The sequence below is a fragment of the Anomaloglossus baeobatrachus genome, unplaced genomic scaffold (assembly GCF_048569485.1).
Source record: "Anomaloglossus baeobatrachus isolate aAnoBae1 unplaced genomic scaffold, aAnoBae1.hap1 Scaffold_173, whole genome shotgun sequence".
Taxonomy (NCBI): domain Eukaryota; kingdom Metazoa; phylum Chordata; class Amphibia; order Anura; family Aromobatidae; genus Anomaloglossus; species Anomaloglossus baeobatrachus.
In genome coordinates this window covers 24,166-39,129 of record NW_027441943.1, presented here as the reverse complement: position 1 = coordinate 39,129, position 14,964 = coordinate 24,166, and the positions used below count along the sequence as shown (strand labels likewise).

General features: G+C 66.0%; 1 protein-coding gene across 1 annotated transcript in view; it reads right to left on the bottom strand.

Moving 5' to 3' along the window:
* Positions 1 to 14,964, bottom strand: part of GLG1 (golgi glycoprotein 1) — a 119,341-nt gene that overhangs the window by 84,979 nt on the left and 19,398 nt on the right. Inside the window, exons 4-20 of the mRNA XM_075332068.1 lie at positions 11,459 to 11,674; positions 11,168 to 11,371; positions 10,664 to 10,735; positions 10,395 to 10,578; positions 8,752 to 8,966; positions 8,553 to 8,674; positions 6,847 to 6,948; positions 6,624 to 6,777; positions 6,325 to 6,462; positions 5,401 to 5,487; positions 5,254 to 5,316; positions 4,855 to 4,968; positions 1,835 to 1,923; positions 1,634 to 1,751; positions 1,463 to 1,555; positions 442 to 579; positions 241 to 364 (exon numbers count right to left, since the gene is read on the bottom strand). Coding sequence (XP_075188183.1) covers positions 241 to 364; positions 442 to 579; positions 1,463 to 1,555; positions 1,634 to 1,751; positions 1,835 to 1,923; positions 4,855 to 4,968; positions 5,254 to 5,316; positions 5,401 to 5,487; positions 6,325 to 6,462; positions 6,624 to 6,777; positions 6,847 to 6,948; positions 8,553 to 8,674; positions 8,752 to 8,966; positions 10,395 to 10,578; positions 10,664 to 10,735; positions 11,168 to 11,371; positions 11,459 to 11,674 — 2,233 coding nt within the window. The remainder of the gene's footprint in view (positions 1 to 240; positions 365 to 441; positions 580 to 1,462; positions 1,556 to 1,633; positions 1,752 to 1,834; positions 1,924 to 4,854; positions 4,969 to 5,253; positions 5,317 to 5,400; positions 5,488 to 6,324; positions 6,463 to 6,623; positions 6,778 to 6,846; positions 6,949 to 8,552; positions 8,675 to 8,751; positions 8,967 to 10,394; positions 10,579 to 10,663; positions 10,736 to 11,167; positions 11,372 to 11,458; positions 11,675 to 14,964) is intronic.

Genomic DNA, 14,964 nt, shown 5'->3' with positions numbered 1-14,964 from the left:
GGTGAGGCAGCAGCGCGGGGAAGGAGGGCCGGGGGTGAGGCAGCAGTGCCAGGGAGGAGGGCCAGGGGTGAGGCAGCAGCGCGGGGAAGGAGGGCCGGGGGTGAGGCAGCAGTGCCAGGGAGGAGGGCCGGGGGTGAGGCAGCGTCGCGGGGGGGTTAGGCAGCAGTGCCAGGGAGGAGGGCCGGGGGTGAGGCAGCGTTGCTGTGGAAGGGGGGGGGGGTGTTGCGGAGTCAGACTGACCTGTGTTCTGGGTGATCTGCCGCTTGGTGATCATCTGCTTACATTTGGGGTCCATGGTCTCGGTGTTCTTGTTCTGCTTCAGACACTGCAGGATGTTCTTGGGGTCCGTATCACTGCAGAACCTCTGCAGATCCGAGCAGGCAGCCATTAGTGGGGTTCATGCACAGTGCCCGGTCCCCCCGCCCGGCCTCGCGGTCTCACCTTGATCATCTGCTTGCAGACCCTCATCAGCGTGTAGTCCAGCTCTGGATCCATCATCTCGGTCTCTTGGAGCTTGAAGACTTTCTGGTGACAGGACGGCGTCAGCTGCTTCTTTCTTTCCTTCAGACACTCAATGATCTACAATGAAGGGTTACACGTGATCAGCAGGAGCCTGCGGAGCGGCGGCGATCAGCAGGAGCCTGCGGAGCGGCGGCGATCAGCAGGAGCCTGCGGAGCGGCGGCGATCAGCAGGAGCCTGCGGAGCGGCGGCGATCAGCAGGAGCCTGCGGAGCGGCGGCGATCAGCAGGAGCCTGCGGAGCGGCGGCGATCAGCAGGAGCCTGCGGAGCGGCGGCGATCAGCAGGAGCCTGCGGAGCGGCGGCGATCAGCAGGAGCCTGCGGAGCGGCGGCGATCAGCAGGAGCCTGCGGAGCGGCGGCGATCAGCAGGAGCCTGCGGAGCGGCGGCGATCAGCAGGAGCCTGCGGAGCGGCGGCGATCAGCAGGAGCCTGCGGAGCGGCGGCGATCAGCAGGAGCCTGCGGAGCGGCGGCGATCAGCAGGAGCCTGCGGAGCGGCGGCGATCAGCAGGAGCCTGCGGAGCGGCGGCGATCAGCAGGAGCCTGCGGAGCGGCGGCGATCAGCAGGAGCCTGCGGAGCGGCGGCGATCAGCAGGAGCCTGCGGAGCGGCGGCGATCAGCAGGAGCCTGCGGAGCGGCGGCGATCAGCAGGAGCCTGCGGAGCGGCGGCGATCAGCAGGAGCCTGCGGAGCGGCGGCGATCAGCAGGAGCCTGCGGAGCGGCGGCGATCAGCAGGAGCCTGCGGAGCGGCGGCGATCAGCAGGAGCCTGCGGAGCGGCGGCGATCAGCAGGAGCCTGCGGAGCGGCGGCGATCAGCAGGAGCCTGCGGAGCGGCGGCGATCAGCAGGAGCCTGCGGAGCGGCGGCGATCAGCAGGAGCCTGCGGAGCGGCGGCGATCAGCAGGAGCCTGCGGAGCGGCGGTGATCAGCAGGGGGCAGCCTCACCTGAGCGTTTCCAAAGGGCACGTTTGGGCAGAGGGTGGTGATGTCAGTCTTGCAGGAGTCGTACAGTTTGGGCTCCAGGCGGATGTCCTCGGACTGCGGAGGGATCAGTGTTATTACTTATACGGAGGCCACGTCCTCAGCGTGGCGGGATCTACAGCAGCAGCAGCTCACCATCTCCAGCTCCTCCACCCGCAGCTGCTTCCGGCACTTCAGGGACACGCGCTGCTCCTTCAGGTCCTGCAGGGTATCGTTCCGGACGGTGGTGCTGAGACATATGACGACGTCCACCCTGTGGGGGGAAGACAGCGGGCTCAGGGAAAGCGGGCACCCCCCGGGGGAGGGAGGGAGGGGGGGCCAGGCACGAACACTCACTTCTGCTTAATGTTGGGGCACAGCTTCAGCACGTCCTCCTTGCACGCCATCTTAAACTTGTAGGAGAAGCGGAAGTCTTTCATCTGTATCTAAAAGGGAAAAGAAGAAAATAATCAGAGTAACGGTCAGTGTCCGTCTGCAAAGCCTAAGATGGTGCCGGTGAGCGGCGCATCGGGGGCCTGGTGTGGAGGATATACACCAGAAACATTGTATCTGTGGAAAATCCCATGTGCCAGAGTGCCGACGCCCACCAGACGGCCGGCATCAGACATCGGGAAGCAGCAGATGGAAGCAGCACACAAAGGGATATTCACCAGGACCATTGTTATACATCAGAATACACCAATATGGGCCAAGACAGCATGAAGGGGCAAGTGAAGAAACCTTACAGCGGACCCAGCCTCCTCAGGACACAGGGGCAGCACACAGTTACCCCACAAATCAGACCCGACCCCCCAGAAATCAGACCCCCCCCTCTCGGCCCTCCAGAAATCAGACCCCCGGCCCTCCAGAAATCAGACCCCCGGCCCTCCAGAAATCAGACCCCCCCCCCCCCCCCTCGGCCTCACAGAAATCAAACCCCCGGCCCTCCAGAAATCAGACCCCCCACCCCCACCTCTCAGAAATCAGACCCCCGGCCCTCCAGAAATCAGACCCCCGGCCCTCCAGAAATGGGGTCAGAAGGGCAGGGCCCTCGGGGGAGGGGTTTGGGCAGTATTTATTGGTGGTGCAGTGAGCCATGGACGCCGTCTCGTCACTTTCTTCTTTCATGTCTGACTGTATGCGCAGTTTCTGTATACGGCGCCTGATGGCGGAGGATGACAATGACCGGCTCACTCCGGACTGGGAACGCAATATGCCTCTATCACATGGAGGCCGGGATCTAGTGATCTTACAGGGGATCTGTCAGCAAGTTTTACCTACTTCATCAGAGCGAAGGGGCAGAGACTGAAGGAGCCACGTCCATGGGAGATCGCTGTGTGCAGCCGCTCTGACTATCTCAGCGCTGGGTGTAGCAGAGCTGAGTGAGCTTCCTCACCCACACCAGGCTCACTATAGAGTGTGCACTCACAGCAGGGGGCGCCGTCACACCAATGTCCCTCACACAGCAACAAGCCCATAAGTATGGCAAACAACAGCTGCACACATAAGAGAAGCACAGAGGTTGTCACCTGGTTAACCCTCGCAGCATGCTGCCCTCAGCTTATACGGCAAAATCCTGGTGACTGACCCATTTAATGAGATGGAGGAGGGAAGGAGGACGGACATTGGGAGGAAGAACAGAAGACAACGGAGGGAGGGAGTATGGTTGGAGGACAAACGGAGGGAGGATGCTGCCAGGGCTACGTACCAGCTGGAACTGTGTGACGCCGACCAGGGCTACGTACCAGCTGGAAGTGTGTGATGCCGCCAGGGCTACGTACCAGCTGGAAGTGTGTGATCCCGCCGGGGCTACGTACCAGCTGGAAGTGTGTGATGCCGCCGGGGGCTACGTACCAGCTGGAAGTATGTGATGCCGCCAGGGCTACGTACCAGCTGGAAGTGTGTGATGCCGCCGGGGCTACCAGCTGGAAGTGTGTGATGCCGCCGGGGCTACGTACCAGCTGGAAGTGTGTGATGCCGCCAGGGCTACGTACCAGCTGGAAGTGTGTGATGCCGCCAGGGCTACGTACCAGCTGGAAGTGTGTGATGCCGCCAGGGCTACGTACCAGCTGGAAGTGTGTGATGCCACCGGGGCTACGTACCAGCTGGAAGTGTGTGATGCCGCCGGGGCTACGTACCAGCTGGAAGTGTGTGATGCCGCCGGGGCTACGTACCAGCTGGAAGTGTGTGATGCCGCCGGGGCTACGTACCAGCTGGAAGTGTGTGATGCCGCCGGGGCTACGTACCAGCTGGAAGTGTGTGTGATGCCGCCGGGGCTACGTACCAGCTGGAAGTGTGTGTGATGCCGCCGGGGCTACGTACCAGCTGGAAGTGTGTGTGATGCCGCCGGGGCTACGTACCAGCTGGAAGTGTGTGTGATGCCGCCGGGGCTACGTACCAGCTGGAAGTGTGTGATGCCGCCGGGGCTACGTACCAGCTGGAAGTGTGTGATGCCACCGGGGCTACGTACCAGCTGGAAGTGTGTGATGCCGCCGGGGCTACGTACCAGCTGGAAGTGTGTGTGATGCCGCCGGGGCTACGTACCAGCTGGAAGTGTGTGTGATGCCGCCGGGGCTACGTACCAGCTGGAAGTGTGTGTGATGCCGCCGGGGCTACGTACCAGCTGGAAGTGTGTGATGCCGCCGGGGCTACGTACCAGCTGGAAGTGTGTGATGCCGCCGGGGCTACGTACCAGCTGGAAGTGTGTGATGCCGCCGGGGCTACGTACCAGCTGGAAGTGTGTGATGCCGCCGGGGCTACGTACCAGCTGGAAGTGTGTGATGCCGCCGGGGGCTACGTACCAGCTGGAAGTATGTGATGCCGCCAGGGCTACGTACCAGCTGGAAGTGTGTGATGCCGCCGGGGCTACCAGCTGGAAGTGTGTGATGCCGCCAGGGCTACCAGCTGGAAGTGTGTGATGCCGCCAGGGCTACGTACCAGCTGGAAGTGTGTGTGATGCCGCCGGGGCTACGTACCAGCTGGAAGTGTGTGATGCCGCCGGGGCTACGTACCAGCTGGAAGTGTGTGATGCCGCCGGGGCTACGTACCAGCTGGAAGTGTGTGATGCCACCAGGGCTACGTACCAGCTGGAAGTGTGTGATGCCGCCGGGGCTACGTACCAGCTGGAAGTGTGTGTGATGCCGCCGGGGCTACGTACCAGCTGGAAGTGTGTGATGCCGCCGGGGCTACGTACCAGCTGGAAGTGTGTGATGCCGACCAGGGCTACGTACCAGCTGGAAGTGTGTGATGCCGCCGGGGCTACGTACCAGCTGGAAGTGTGTGATGCCGACCAGGGCTACGTACCAGCTGGAAGTGTGTGACGCCGACCAGGGCTACGTACAAGCTGGAAGTGTGTGATGCCGACCAGGGCTACGTACCAGCTGGAAGTGTGTGACGCCCACCGCGCACTTCTCATTCATCTCCTTCTGGTGCTTGTTCTGGATTAGACACTCCATCAGGTCTCCGGAGTCAATCTGGTTATCGGCCGACTCCTGAGCAGACAGAAGAGCAGCGTCACTCCAGGTGCCCCCCATCCCCCACCCCACTGATAGAAGAAGAGTCCGTGGAGAGACGTCAGACCCCCCCCTCCTGTACACAGGGACTGGTGGCTCATTTCCCTTCAGGACTATGGATCGGCCATGACATCCGTCCCTTCTGAGCACATATCGGTAAATGTGACGCGCCCATGGTGGACGACTCCAGTCCTGCCAAATCCCCAGGTCTGCGTGCATGAGAAGACGAGCAGTGGCCTCCCCCCACAAGACGAGCCCACCTACGTGGCAGTATCCCTGGATGATGGGCTCGCACGCTCTCATCAGAAGAGTCTCGATCTGGATGTCCTGGAAGCAGAAGCCACACAAGTGCATCAGACATTAGTGATCCATGGCCACGCGGCTGATGCCGGCTCCTCGCTCGCGGCTCACCTCCGACTCCAGCTCCGTCAGATTCCCCACGATCTCCCGGCACTCCGGGACCAGCTCCTCCAGGTGATCCTGCAGACACTCCAGCTCCTGGAAGACACGTGCCACGTAAACAAGACGCTGCAGCCCCCACCACGTAAACAAGACGCTGCAGCCACCACAGCCGGCACCACGTAAACAAGACGCTGCACCCACCGCGCCAGACAGCGCCACCTAAACAAGACGCTGCAGCCACCACCACACATACAAGACGCTGCAGCCACCACAGCCGGCACCACGTAAACAAGACGCTGCAGCAACCACAGCCGGCACCACATAAACAAGACGCTGCAGCCACCACCACGTAAACAAGACGTTGCAGCCACCACCACGTAAACAAGACGCTGCAGTCACCACCACGTAAACAAGACGCTGCAGCCACCACAGCCGGCACCACGTAAACAAGACGCTGCAGCCACCACCACGTAAACAAGACGCTGCAGCCACCACCACACATACAAGACGCTGCAGCCACCACAGCCGGCACCACGTAAACAAGACACTGCAGCCACCACAGCCGGCACCACGTAAACAAGATGCTGCAGCCACCACAGCCGGCACCACGTAAACAAGACGCTGCAGCCATCACAGCCGGCACCACGTAAACAAGACGCTGCAGCCATCACAGCCGGCACCACGTAAACAAGACGCTGCACCCACCACAGCCGGCACCACACATACAAGACGCTGCACCCACCACAGCCGGCGCCACACATACAAGACGCTGCACCAACTGCGCCAGATAGCGCCACCTAAACAAGATGCTGCACTCACCGTGGACGGACAGTGCCTTGGCGGCCAGACAGTGCCACATAACCCACCGAGGATGGACAACGCCATATAAAAAAAAAAGGCGCTGCACCCACCACGCCAGACAGCGCCCCCTACCTGTCCTGTCTCAGTCTTCTCATTGCACCACTTCCCAAGCTCTGTCATGCATTTTGCCTGCATGGCGGGGTCCAGCTTCACATCCAGCGCCCTCTGGTGGAGGATACGTTGCACTTCAGCGCGGCACTCACGTGATAACTGCATGAACAGGAGGGGATACATAAGACGATGGAGAAGATTTTGGGATCCTAAGTGGTTGTGTCCTCCACAGGGCCGCAGCCTCCACAGGGCCGCAGCCTCCGGGGTGAGGACAGCTGCCAGGTGACAGACTCCTGGCCTGTATCTCCGGGGGCACTCACCCTGCGCCCCTGCTCCTCCGTGCGATACGCGTGCCGATACAGACAGGAGAAGACGGCTCCCGCCGGCATGTTCTCGTTGGTCTCGTTCCAGCTGTGAGCGTAACACAATCGGGAGGCGTCGCCCTGACATTTCCTGTACAAGACTGGATCCAACCTGGAAAGAGAGCGCGGGGGTCAGGGCGGTGTCCGCAGCCCCAGGCGGTGCACTGTGGCGGAGCCTTACTTCCAGTCCCGGGAGATGAAGTACTGCAGCTCCAGCAGGCGGTGCTCACACTGCTCCACCATCTTCTCCGTATACAAGTGCTCCATAAGACACGACAGGATCCTGCAGAAGACGGGCAGCCGTCAACACCCCTCACCGCGCGCCCGTCTCCCTGCCCCAGGCACCCCTCACCGCGCGCCCACCTCCCTGCCCCACTCACCGCGCCCCCACCTCCCTTCCCCAGGCGCTCCTCACCGCGCGCCCACCTTCCTGCCCCGGTCGCCCCTCACCGCGCACCCACCTCCCTGCCCCGGTCGCCCCTCACCACGCGCCCACCTCCCTGCCCTGGTCGCCCCTTACCACGCGCCCACCTCCCTGCCCCAGGCGCCCCTCACCGCACGCCCACCTCCCTGCCCCACTCACCGCGCCCCCACCTCCCTTCCCCAGGCGCTCCTCACCGCGCGCCCACCTTCCTGCCCCGGTCGCCCCTCACCGCGCACCCACCTCCCTGCCCTGGTCGCCCCTCACCACGCGCCCACCTCCCTGCCCTGGTCGCCCCTCACCACGCGCCCACCTCCCTGCCCCAGGCGCCCCTCACCGCACGCCCACCTCCCTGCCCTGGTCGCCCCTCACTGCACGCCCACCTCACTGCCCCAGGCGCCCCTCACCGCGCGCCCACCTCCCTGCCCCTGGGAACCCTCACCGCGCGTCCACCTCTCTGACCCTGGGAACCCTCACAGCGCGCCCACCTCCCTGCCCTGGTCGCCCCTCACCACGCGCCCACCTCCCTGCCTGGTCGCCCCTCACCATGCGCCCACCTCCCTGCCCAAGGCGCCCCTCACCGCACGCCCACCTCCCTGCCCCGGTCGCCCCTCACCACGCGCCCACCTCCCTGCCCCAGGCGCCCCTCACCACGCGCCCACCTCCCTGCCCCGGGAGCCCCTCACCACGCGCCCACCTCCCTGCCCCAGGAGCCCCTCACCACGCGCCCACCTCCCTGCCCCAGGCGCCCCTCACCACGCGCCCACCTCCCTGCCCCGGGAGCCCCTCACCGCGCGCCCACCTCCCTGCCCCGGGAGCCCCTCACCGCGCGCCCACCTCCCTGCCCCGGTCGCCCCTCACCACGCGCCCACCTCCCTGCCCCGGGAGCCCCTCACCGCGCGCCCACCTCCCTGCCCCGGGAGCCCCTCACCGCGCGCCCACCTCCCTGCCCCGGGAGCCCCTCACCGCGCGCCCACCTCCCTGCCCCGGGAGCCCCTCACCGCGCGCCCACCTCCCTGCCCCAGGAGCCCCTCACCGCGCGTCCACCTCCCTGCCCCAGGAGCCCCTCACCGCGCGCCCACCTCCCTGCCCCGGGAGCCCCTCACCGCGCGCCCACCTCCCTGCCCCGGGAGCCCCTCACCGCGCGCCCACCTCCCTGCCCCGGGAGCCCCTCACCGCGCGCCCACCTCCCTGCCCCGGGAGCCCCTCACCGCGCGCCCACCTCCCTGCCCCGGGAGCCCCTCACCGCGCGCCCACCTCCCTGCCCCGGGAGCCCCTCACCGCGCGCCCACCTCCCTGCCCCGGGAGCCCCTCACCGCGCGCCCACCTCCCTGCCCCGGCCGCCCCTCACCATGTGCCCACCTCCCTGCCCCGGCCGCCCCTCACCATGCGCCCACCTCCCTGCCCTGGTCGCCCCTCACCACGCGCCCACCTCCCTGCCCCGGCCGCCCCTCACCCACACTCACATGGGGTCTCCGGAGCGGATGTGCTTGCAGGCGGTCTGGATGACAGACTCACAGGCCTCGTTCAGAGCGCGGTCGATCCGATAATCGGAGGCAGGGTCCGTCTCCTGCACCAGTGTCTGTAACTGTAGGGAGCAGAGGCGGCCATTACCACGGTGATCAGGAGAGCAGACGCCCGCTATACAGGGCACGTGGCACTCACCGCCTGCTGGCACTTCTCGGCTATATTGCCCTTCTCTCCACGCACGACCTTCATCAGGCAGTGCAGGGTGCGGCCCTTCCGATGCAGGCCGGAGCAGTGGTGCTCGATCTCCCCGCGGCAGCTCAGGATGATCTCCGGGCTCAGGGAGAAGTCCTCCATTAACATCCGCCGGTAATCCAGCATCTCGCCCTGGCACTCGCTGCTCACCTGCCGCCCTAGAGAACAGCACCGGGGTCAGAGCGGCTCCTAGCATCACCCTCCCCAGGAGTATGCACCCGCCTGCCCCCACTAGTGACACCGGAGCCCACCCTGTGCTCGGGGGGACACAGCAGAGCCAGGGGCGGCACCACAGCGTGTACAGCGCACAGGCTCCGCAGTGATGGGAGTGTGCAGAGGGGGCCCGGTGTGAGAGCAGCGCCTCGCCCCCAGCGCACAGGCTCCGCAGTGATGGCAGAGCGGGGCCCCGGTGTGTGAGCAGCGCCTCGCCCCCAGTGCACAGGCTCCGCAGTGATGGCGCCCGGTGTGTGAGCAGCGCCTCACCCCCAGCACACAGGCTCCGCAGTGATGGCGCTCGGTGTGTGAGCAGCGCTTCGCCCCCAGCACACAGGCTCCACAGTGATGGCGCCCGGTGTGTGAGCAGCGCCTCACCCCCAGCACACAGGCTCCACAGTGATGGCGCCCGGTGTGTGAGCAGCGCCTCGTCCCCAGCGCACAGGCTCCGCAGTGATGGCACCCGGTGTGTGAGCAGCGCCTCGCCCCCAGCACACAGGCTCCGCAGTGATGGCGCCCGGTGTGTGAGCAGCGCCTCGCCCCCAGCACACAGGCTCCGCAGTGATGGCAGAGGGGGGCCCAGTGTGAGAGCAGCGCCTCGCCCCCAGCGCACAGGCTCCGCAGTGATGGCGCCCGGTGTGAGCAGCGCCTCGCCCCCAGCGCACAGGCTCCACAGTGATGGCAGAGCGGGGCCCCGGTGTGTGAGCAGCGCCTCGCCCCCAGTGCACAGGCTCCGCAGTGATGGCGCCCGGTGTGTGAGCAGCGCCTCACCCCCAGCACACAGGCTCCGCAGTGATGGCGCTCGGTGTGTGAGCAGCGCTTCGCCCCCAGCACACAGGCTCCACAGTGATGGCGCCCGGTGTGTGAGCAGCGCCTCACCCCCAGCGCACAGGCTCCGCAGTGATGGCACCCGGTGTGTGAGCAGCGCCTCGCCCCCAGCACACAGGCTCCGCAGTGATGGCAGAGGGGGGCCCAGTGTGAGAGCAGCGCCTCGCCCCCAGCGCACAGGCTCCGCAGTGATGGCGCCCGGTGTGAGCAGCGCCTCGCCCCCAGCGCACAGGCTCCACAGTGATGGCAGAGCGGGGCCCCGGTGTGTGAGCAGCGCCTCGCCCCCAGTGCACAGGCTCCGCAGTGATGGCGCCCGGTGTGTGAGCAGCGCCTCACCCCCAGCACACAGGCTCCGCAGTGATGGCGCTCGGTGTGTGAGCAGCGCTTCGCCCCCAGCACACAGGCTCCACAGTGATGGCGCCCGGTGTGTGAGCAGCGCCTCACCCCCAGCGCACAGGCTCCGCAGTGATGGCACCCGGTGTGTGAGCAGCGCCTCGCCCCCAGCACACAGGCTCCGCAGTGATGGCGCCCGGTGTGAGCCGCACCTCTGTGCACCGCGGACTCCAGGCACAGCAGCAGGTAGGAGAGCCGGGCCTCCCGGGAGCGCGGATGGTTCTCCACGCTGCAGCGGTACTTCTTCAGGTCGGCCTTACACGACTTGGCCAGTGAATAGCTGACCTTGTAGTCCTGAGCGATCAGCTTCTGGCGGGTGGTCAGGGCATCGCGGCACTGCACAAGAAACGGGAGAAAGTGAGCTCAGACACAGAGCGCCGCCAGCCCCGGAGCAAGCGCTCACTCACCCGCGCACACTCACCCGCTCACTCATGGACTCCTCAAACTTGTGGTTGAACAGACACTTGTACACCCGGCCTTCTCCAGCCTGGACCTGCGCATAAGAGACCCACAATCAGCAGCGCTAAGTACAGCCGGCAGAGATGGGGGCGTCCCAGGGACCGCGGACGGCAGAGATGGGGGCGTGCCAGGGACCGCGGGCGGCAGAGATCGGGGGGCGTGCCAGGGACCGCGGGCGGCAGAGATGGGGGGCGTGCCAGGGACCGCAGGCGGCAGAGATGAGGGGGGCGTGCCAGGGACCGCGGGCGGCAGAGATGGGGGGGGCGTGCCAGGGACCACGGGCGGCAGAGATGGGGGCGTGCCAGGGACCGCGGGCGGCAGAGATGGGAGCGTGCCAGGGACCGCGGGCGGCAGAGGTGAGGGGGCGTGCAAGGGACGAGTGGAAAGGAGGTGGGGGAGGGAGTGCCAATGGTCCTAGGGTGGCAGAGAGGGAGGAGCAGCCCCATGGCCGCTGGCGGTGTCTTACGGTCTCACAGAAGCGCTCGCGGTCGTCTCTGCAGGCAAAGTACAGGTGACGGTCCAGATGGAAGTCGTCAGAGGAGAGCTCGGCCACGCGCATGATGGACTGCTTGCAGTTGTCCGATATGTGGCTCTGGGGATCGGTCTCCTCGGCCTCCTTCACGATGGCCTTCTCCAGACAGGAGACCACCTCCCCCTGAGAGTGAGGGTCCTGTGTGCGGAGAAGCCGGCCTGTTACTGAGGAGATCCCCTCCCCTGGAGACGCGCTGCTTCCGCAGCATCAGCCACTGGCGCTCACCTTGTCTCCGGGCCGGATGCTGCCGCACTTCAGAGCATTAATCTCACTTCTGCAGTCCTCCATGAAGCCGCAGATCAGGCGGTAATCGCTGTAGATGATGGCGGCCATCTTGGTGATGTACTGGTGGCACTGGTATTCTGTGATATTCACACGATGCTCCACCAGACACGAGACCACGTAACCCTTCCCGGGGGCCTCCTCCGCACACTCCTTCAGCTGCAAGACAAGACGCTGGTGAGTCCCCGAATCCTGCCCCATCCCCCAACACCGAGCGGTGAGGTCCCCGAATCCTGCCCCATCCCCCAACACCGAGCGGTGAGGTCCCCGAATCCTGCCCCATCCCCCAAACACCGAGCGGTGAGGTCCCCAAATCCTGCCCCATCCCCCAACACCAAGCGGTGAGGTCCCCGAATCCTGCCCCATCCCCCCAACACCGAGCGGTGAGGTCCCCGAATCCTGCCCCATCCCCCCCCCCCCCCAACACCGAGCGGTGAGGTCCCCGAATCCTGCCCCATCCCCCAACACCGAGCGGTGAGGTCCCCGAATCCTGCCCCATCCCCCAAACACCGAGCGGTGAGGTCCCCAAATCCTGCCCCATCCCCCAACACCAAGCGGTGAGGTCCCCGAATCCTGCCCCATCCCCCCAACACCGAGCGGTGAGGTCCCCGAATCCTGCCCCATCCCCCCAACACCGAGCGGTGAGGTCCCCGAATCCTGCCCCATCCCCCCCCCCCCCCAACACCGAGCGGTGAGGTCCCCGAATCCTGCCCCATCCCCCAACACCGAGCGGTGAGGTCCCCGAATCCTGCCCCATCCCCCAAACACCGAGCGGTGAGGTCCCCAAATCCTGCCCCATCCCCCAACACCAAGCGGTGAGGTCCCCGAATCCTGCCCCATCCCCCCAACACCGAGCGGTGAGGTCCCCAAATCCTGCCCCATCCCCCAACACCGAGCGGTGAGGTCCCCGAATCCTGCCCCATCCCCCCCCCCCAACAGCGAGCGGTGAGGTCCCCGAATCCTGCCCCATCCCCCAACACCGAGCGGTGAGGTCCCCGAACCCTGCCCCATCCCCCAACACCGAGCGGTGAGGTCCCCGAACCCTGCCCCATCCCCCAACACCGAGCGGTGAGGTCCCCGAACCCTGCCCCATCCCCCAACACCGAGCGGTGAGGTCCCCGAATCCTGCCCCATCCCCCAGCACCGAGCGGTGAGGTCCCCGAACCCTGCCCCATCCCCCAACACCGAGCGGTGAGGTCCCCGAATCCTGCCCTATCCTCCCCCAACACCGAGCGGTGAGGTCCCCGAATCCTGCCCTATCCTCCCCCAACACTGAGCGGTGAGGTCCCCGAATCCTGCCCTATCCTCCCCCAACACCAAGCGGTGAGGTCCCCGAACCCTGCCCCATGCCCCCCCCCCCCAACACCGAGCGGTGAGGTCCCCGAATCCTGCCCCATCCTCCCCCAACACCAAGCGGTGAGGTCCCCGAACCCTGCCCCATCCCCCCCCCAACATCGAGCGGTGAGGTCCCCGAATCCTGCCCCATCCCCCCCCCCAACACAGAGCGGTGAGGTCCCCGAATCCTGCCCCATCCTCCCCCAACACCAAGCGGTGAGGTCCCCGAACCCTGCCCCATCCCCCCCCCCCAACACCGAGCGGTGAGGTCCCCGAATCCTGCCCCATCCTCCCCCAACACCAAGCGGTGAGGTCCCCGAACCCTGCCCCATCCCCCGACACCGAGCGGTGAGGTCCCCGAATCCTGCCCCATCCCCCAACACCGAGCAGTGAGGTCCCCAAATCCTGCCCCTTCCCCAACACCGAGCGGTGACATCCCCGAATCCTGCCCCACCCCCAACACCGAGCGGTGACATCCCCGAATCCTGCCCCACACCCAACACCGAGCGGTGACATCCCCGAATCCTGTCCCATCCCCAACACCGAGCGGTGAGGTCCCCGAATCCTGCCCCACCCCCAACACCGAGCGGTGAGGTCCCCAAACCCTGCCCCATCCCCCCAACACCGAGCGGTGACGTCCCCGAATCCTGTCCCATCCCCCCAACACCGAGCGGTGACATTCCCGAATCCTGCCCCACCCCCAACACCGAGCGGTGAGGTCCCCGAATCCTGTCCCATCCCCCCAACACCGAGCGGTGAGGTCCCCGAATCCTGCCCCATCCCCCAACACCGAGCGGTGACATCCCCGAATCCTGCCCCACCCCCAACACCGAGCGGTGACATCCCCGAATCCTGCCCCACCCTCAACACCGAGCGGTGACATCGCCGAATCCTGCCCCACCCCCAACACCGAGCGGTGACATCCCAGAATCCTGCCCCACCCCCAACACCGAGCGGTGACATCCCCGAATCCTGCCCCATCCCCAACACCGAGCGGTGACATCCCCGAATCCTGCCCCATCCCCAACACCGAGCGGTGACATCCCAGAATCCTGCCCCACCCCCAACACCGAGCGGTGACATCCCCGAAACCTGCCCCACCCCAACACCGAGCGGTGACATCCCCGAATCCTGCCCCATCCCCAACACCGAGCGGTGACATCCCAGAATCCTGCCCCATCCCCAACACCGAGCGGTGACATCCCAGAATCCTGCCCCACCCCCAACACCGAGCGGTGACATCCCCGAAACCTGCCCCACCCCAACACCGAGCGGTGACATCCCCGAATCCTGCCCCATCCCCAACACCGAGCGGTGACATCCCAGAATCCTGCCCCATCCTCCCCCAACACCGAGCGGTGACATCCCCGAATCCTGCCCCACCCCCATCACCGAGCGGTGAGGTCCCCGAATCCTGCCCCATCCTCCCCCAACACCGAGCGGTGAGGTCCCCGAATCCTGCCCCATCCTCCCCCAACACCAAGCGGTGAGGTCCCCGAATCCTGCCCCATCCCCCGACACCGAGCGGTGAGGTCACCGAATCCTGCCCCATCCCCCAACACCGAGCGGTGAGGTCCCCAAATCCTGCCCCATCCCCCAACACCGAGCGGTGACATCCCCGAATCCTGCCCCATCCCCCAACACCGAGCGGTGAGGTCCCCGAATCCTGCCCCATCCCCCAACACCGAGCGGTGAGGTCCCCGAATCCTGCCCCATCCCCCAACACCGAGCGGTGAGGTCCCCGAATCCTGCCCCATCCCCAACACCGAGCGGTGACATCCCCGAATCCTGCCCCACCCCCAACACCGAGCGGTGACATCCCCGAATCCTGCCCCACCCCCAACACCGAGCGGTGACATCCCCGAATCCCGCCCCATCCCCCCAACACCGAGCGGTGACATCCCCGAATCCTGCCCCACCCCCAACACCGAGCGGTGACATCCCCGAATCCTGCCCCACCCCCAACACCGAGCGGTGACATCCCCGAATCCTGCCCCACCCCCAACACCGAGCGGTGAGGTCCCCGAATCCTGCCCCACCCCCAACACCGAGCGGTGACATCCCCGAATCCTGCCCCACCCCCAACACCGAGCGGTGAGGTCCCCGAATCCTGT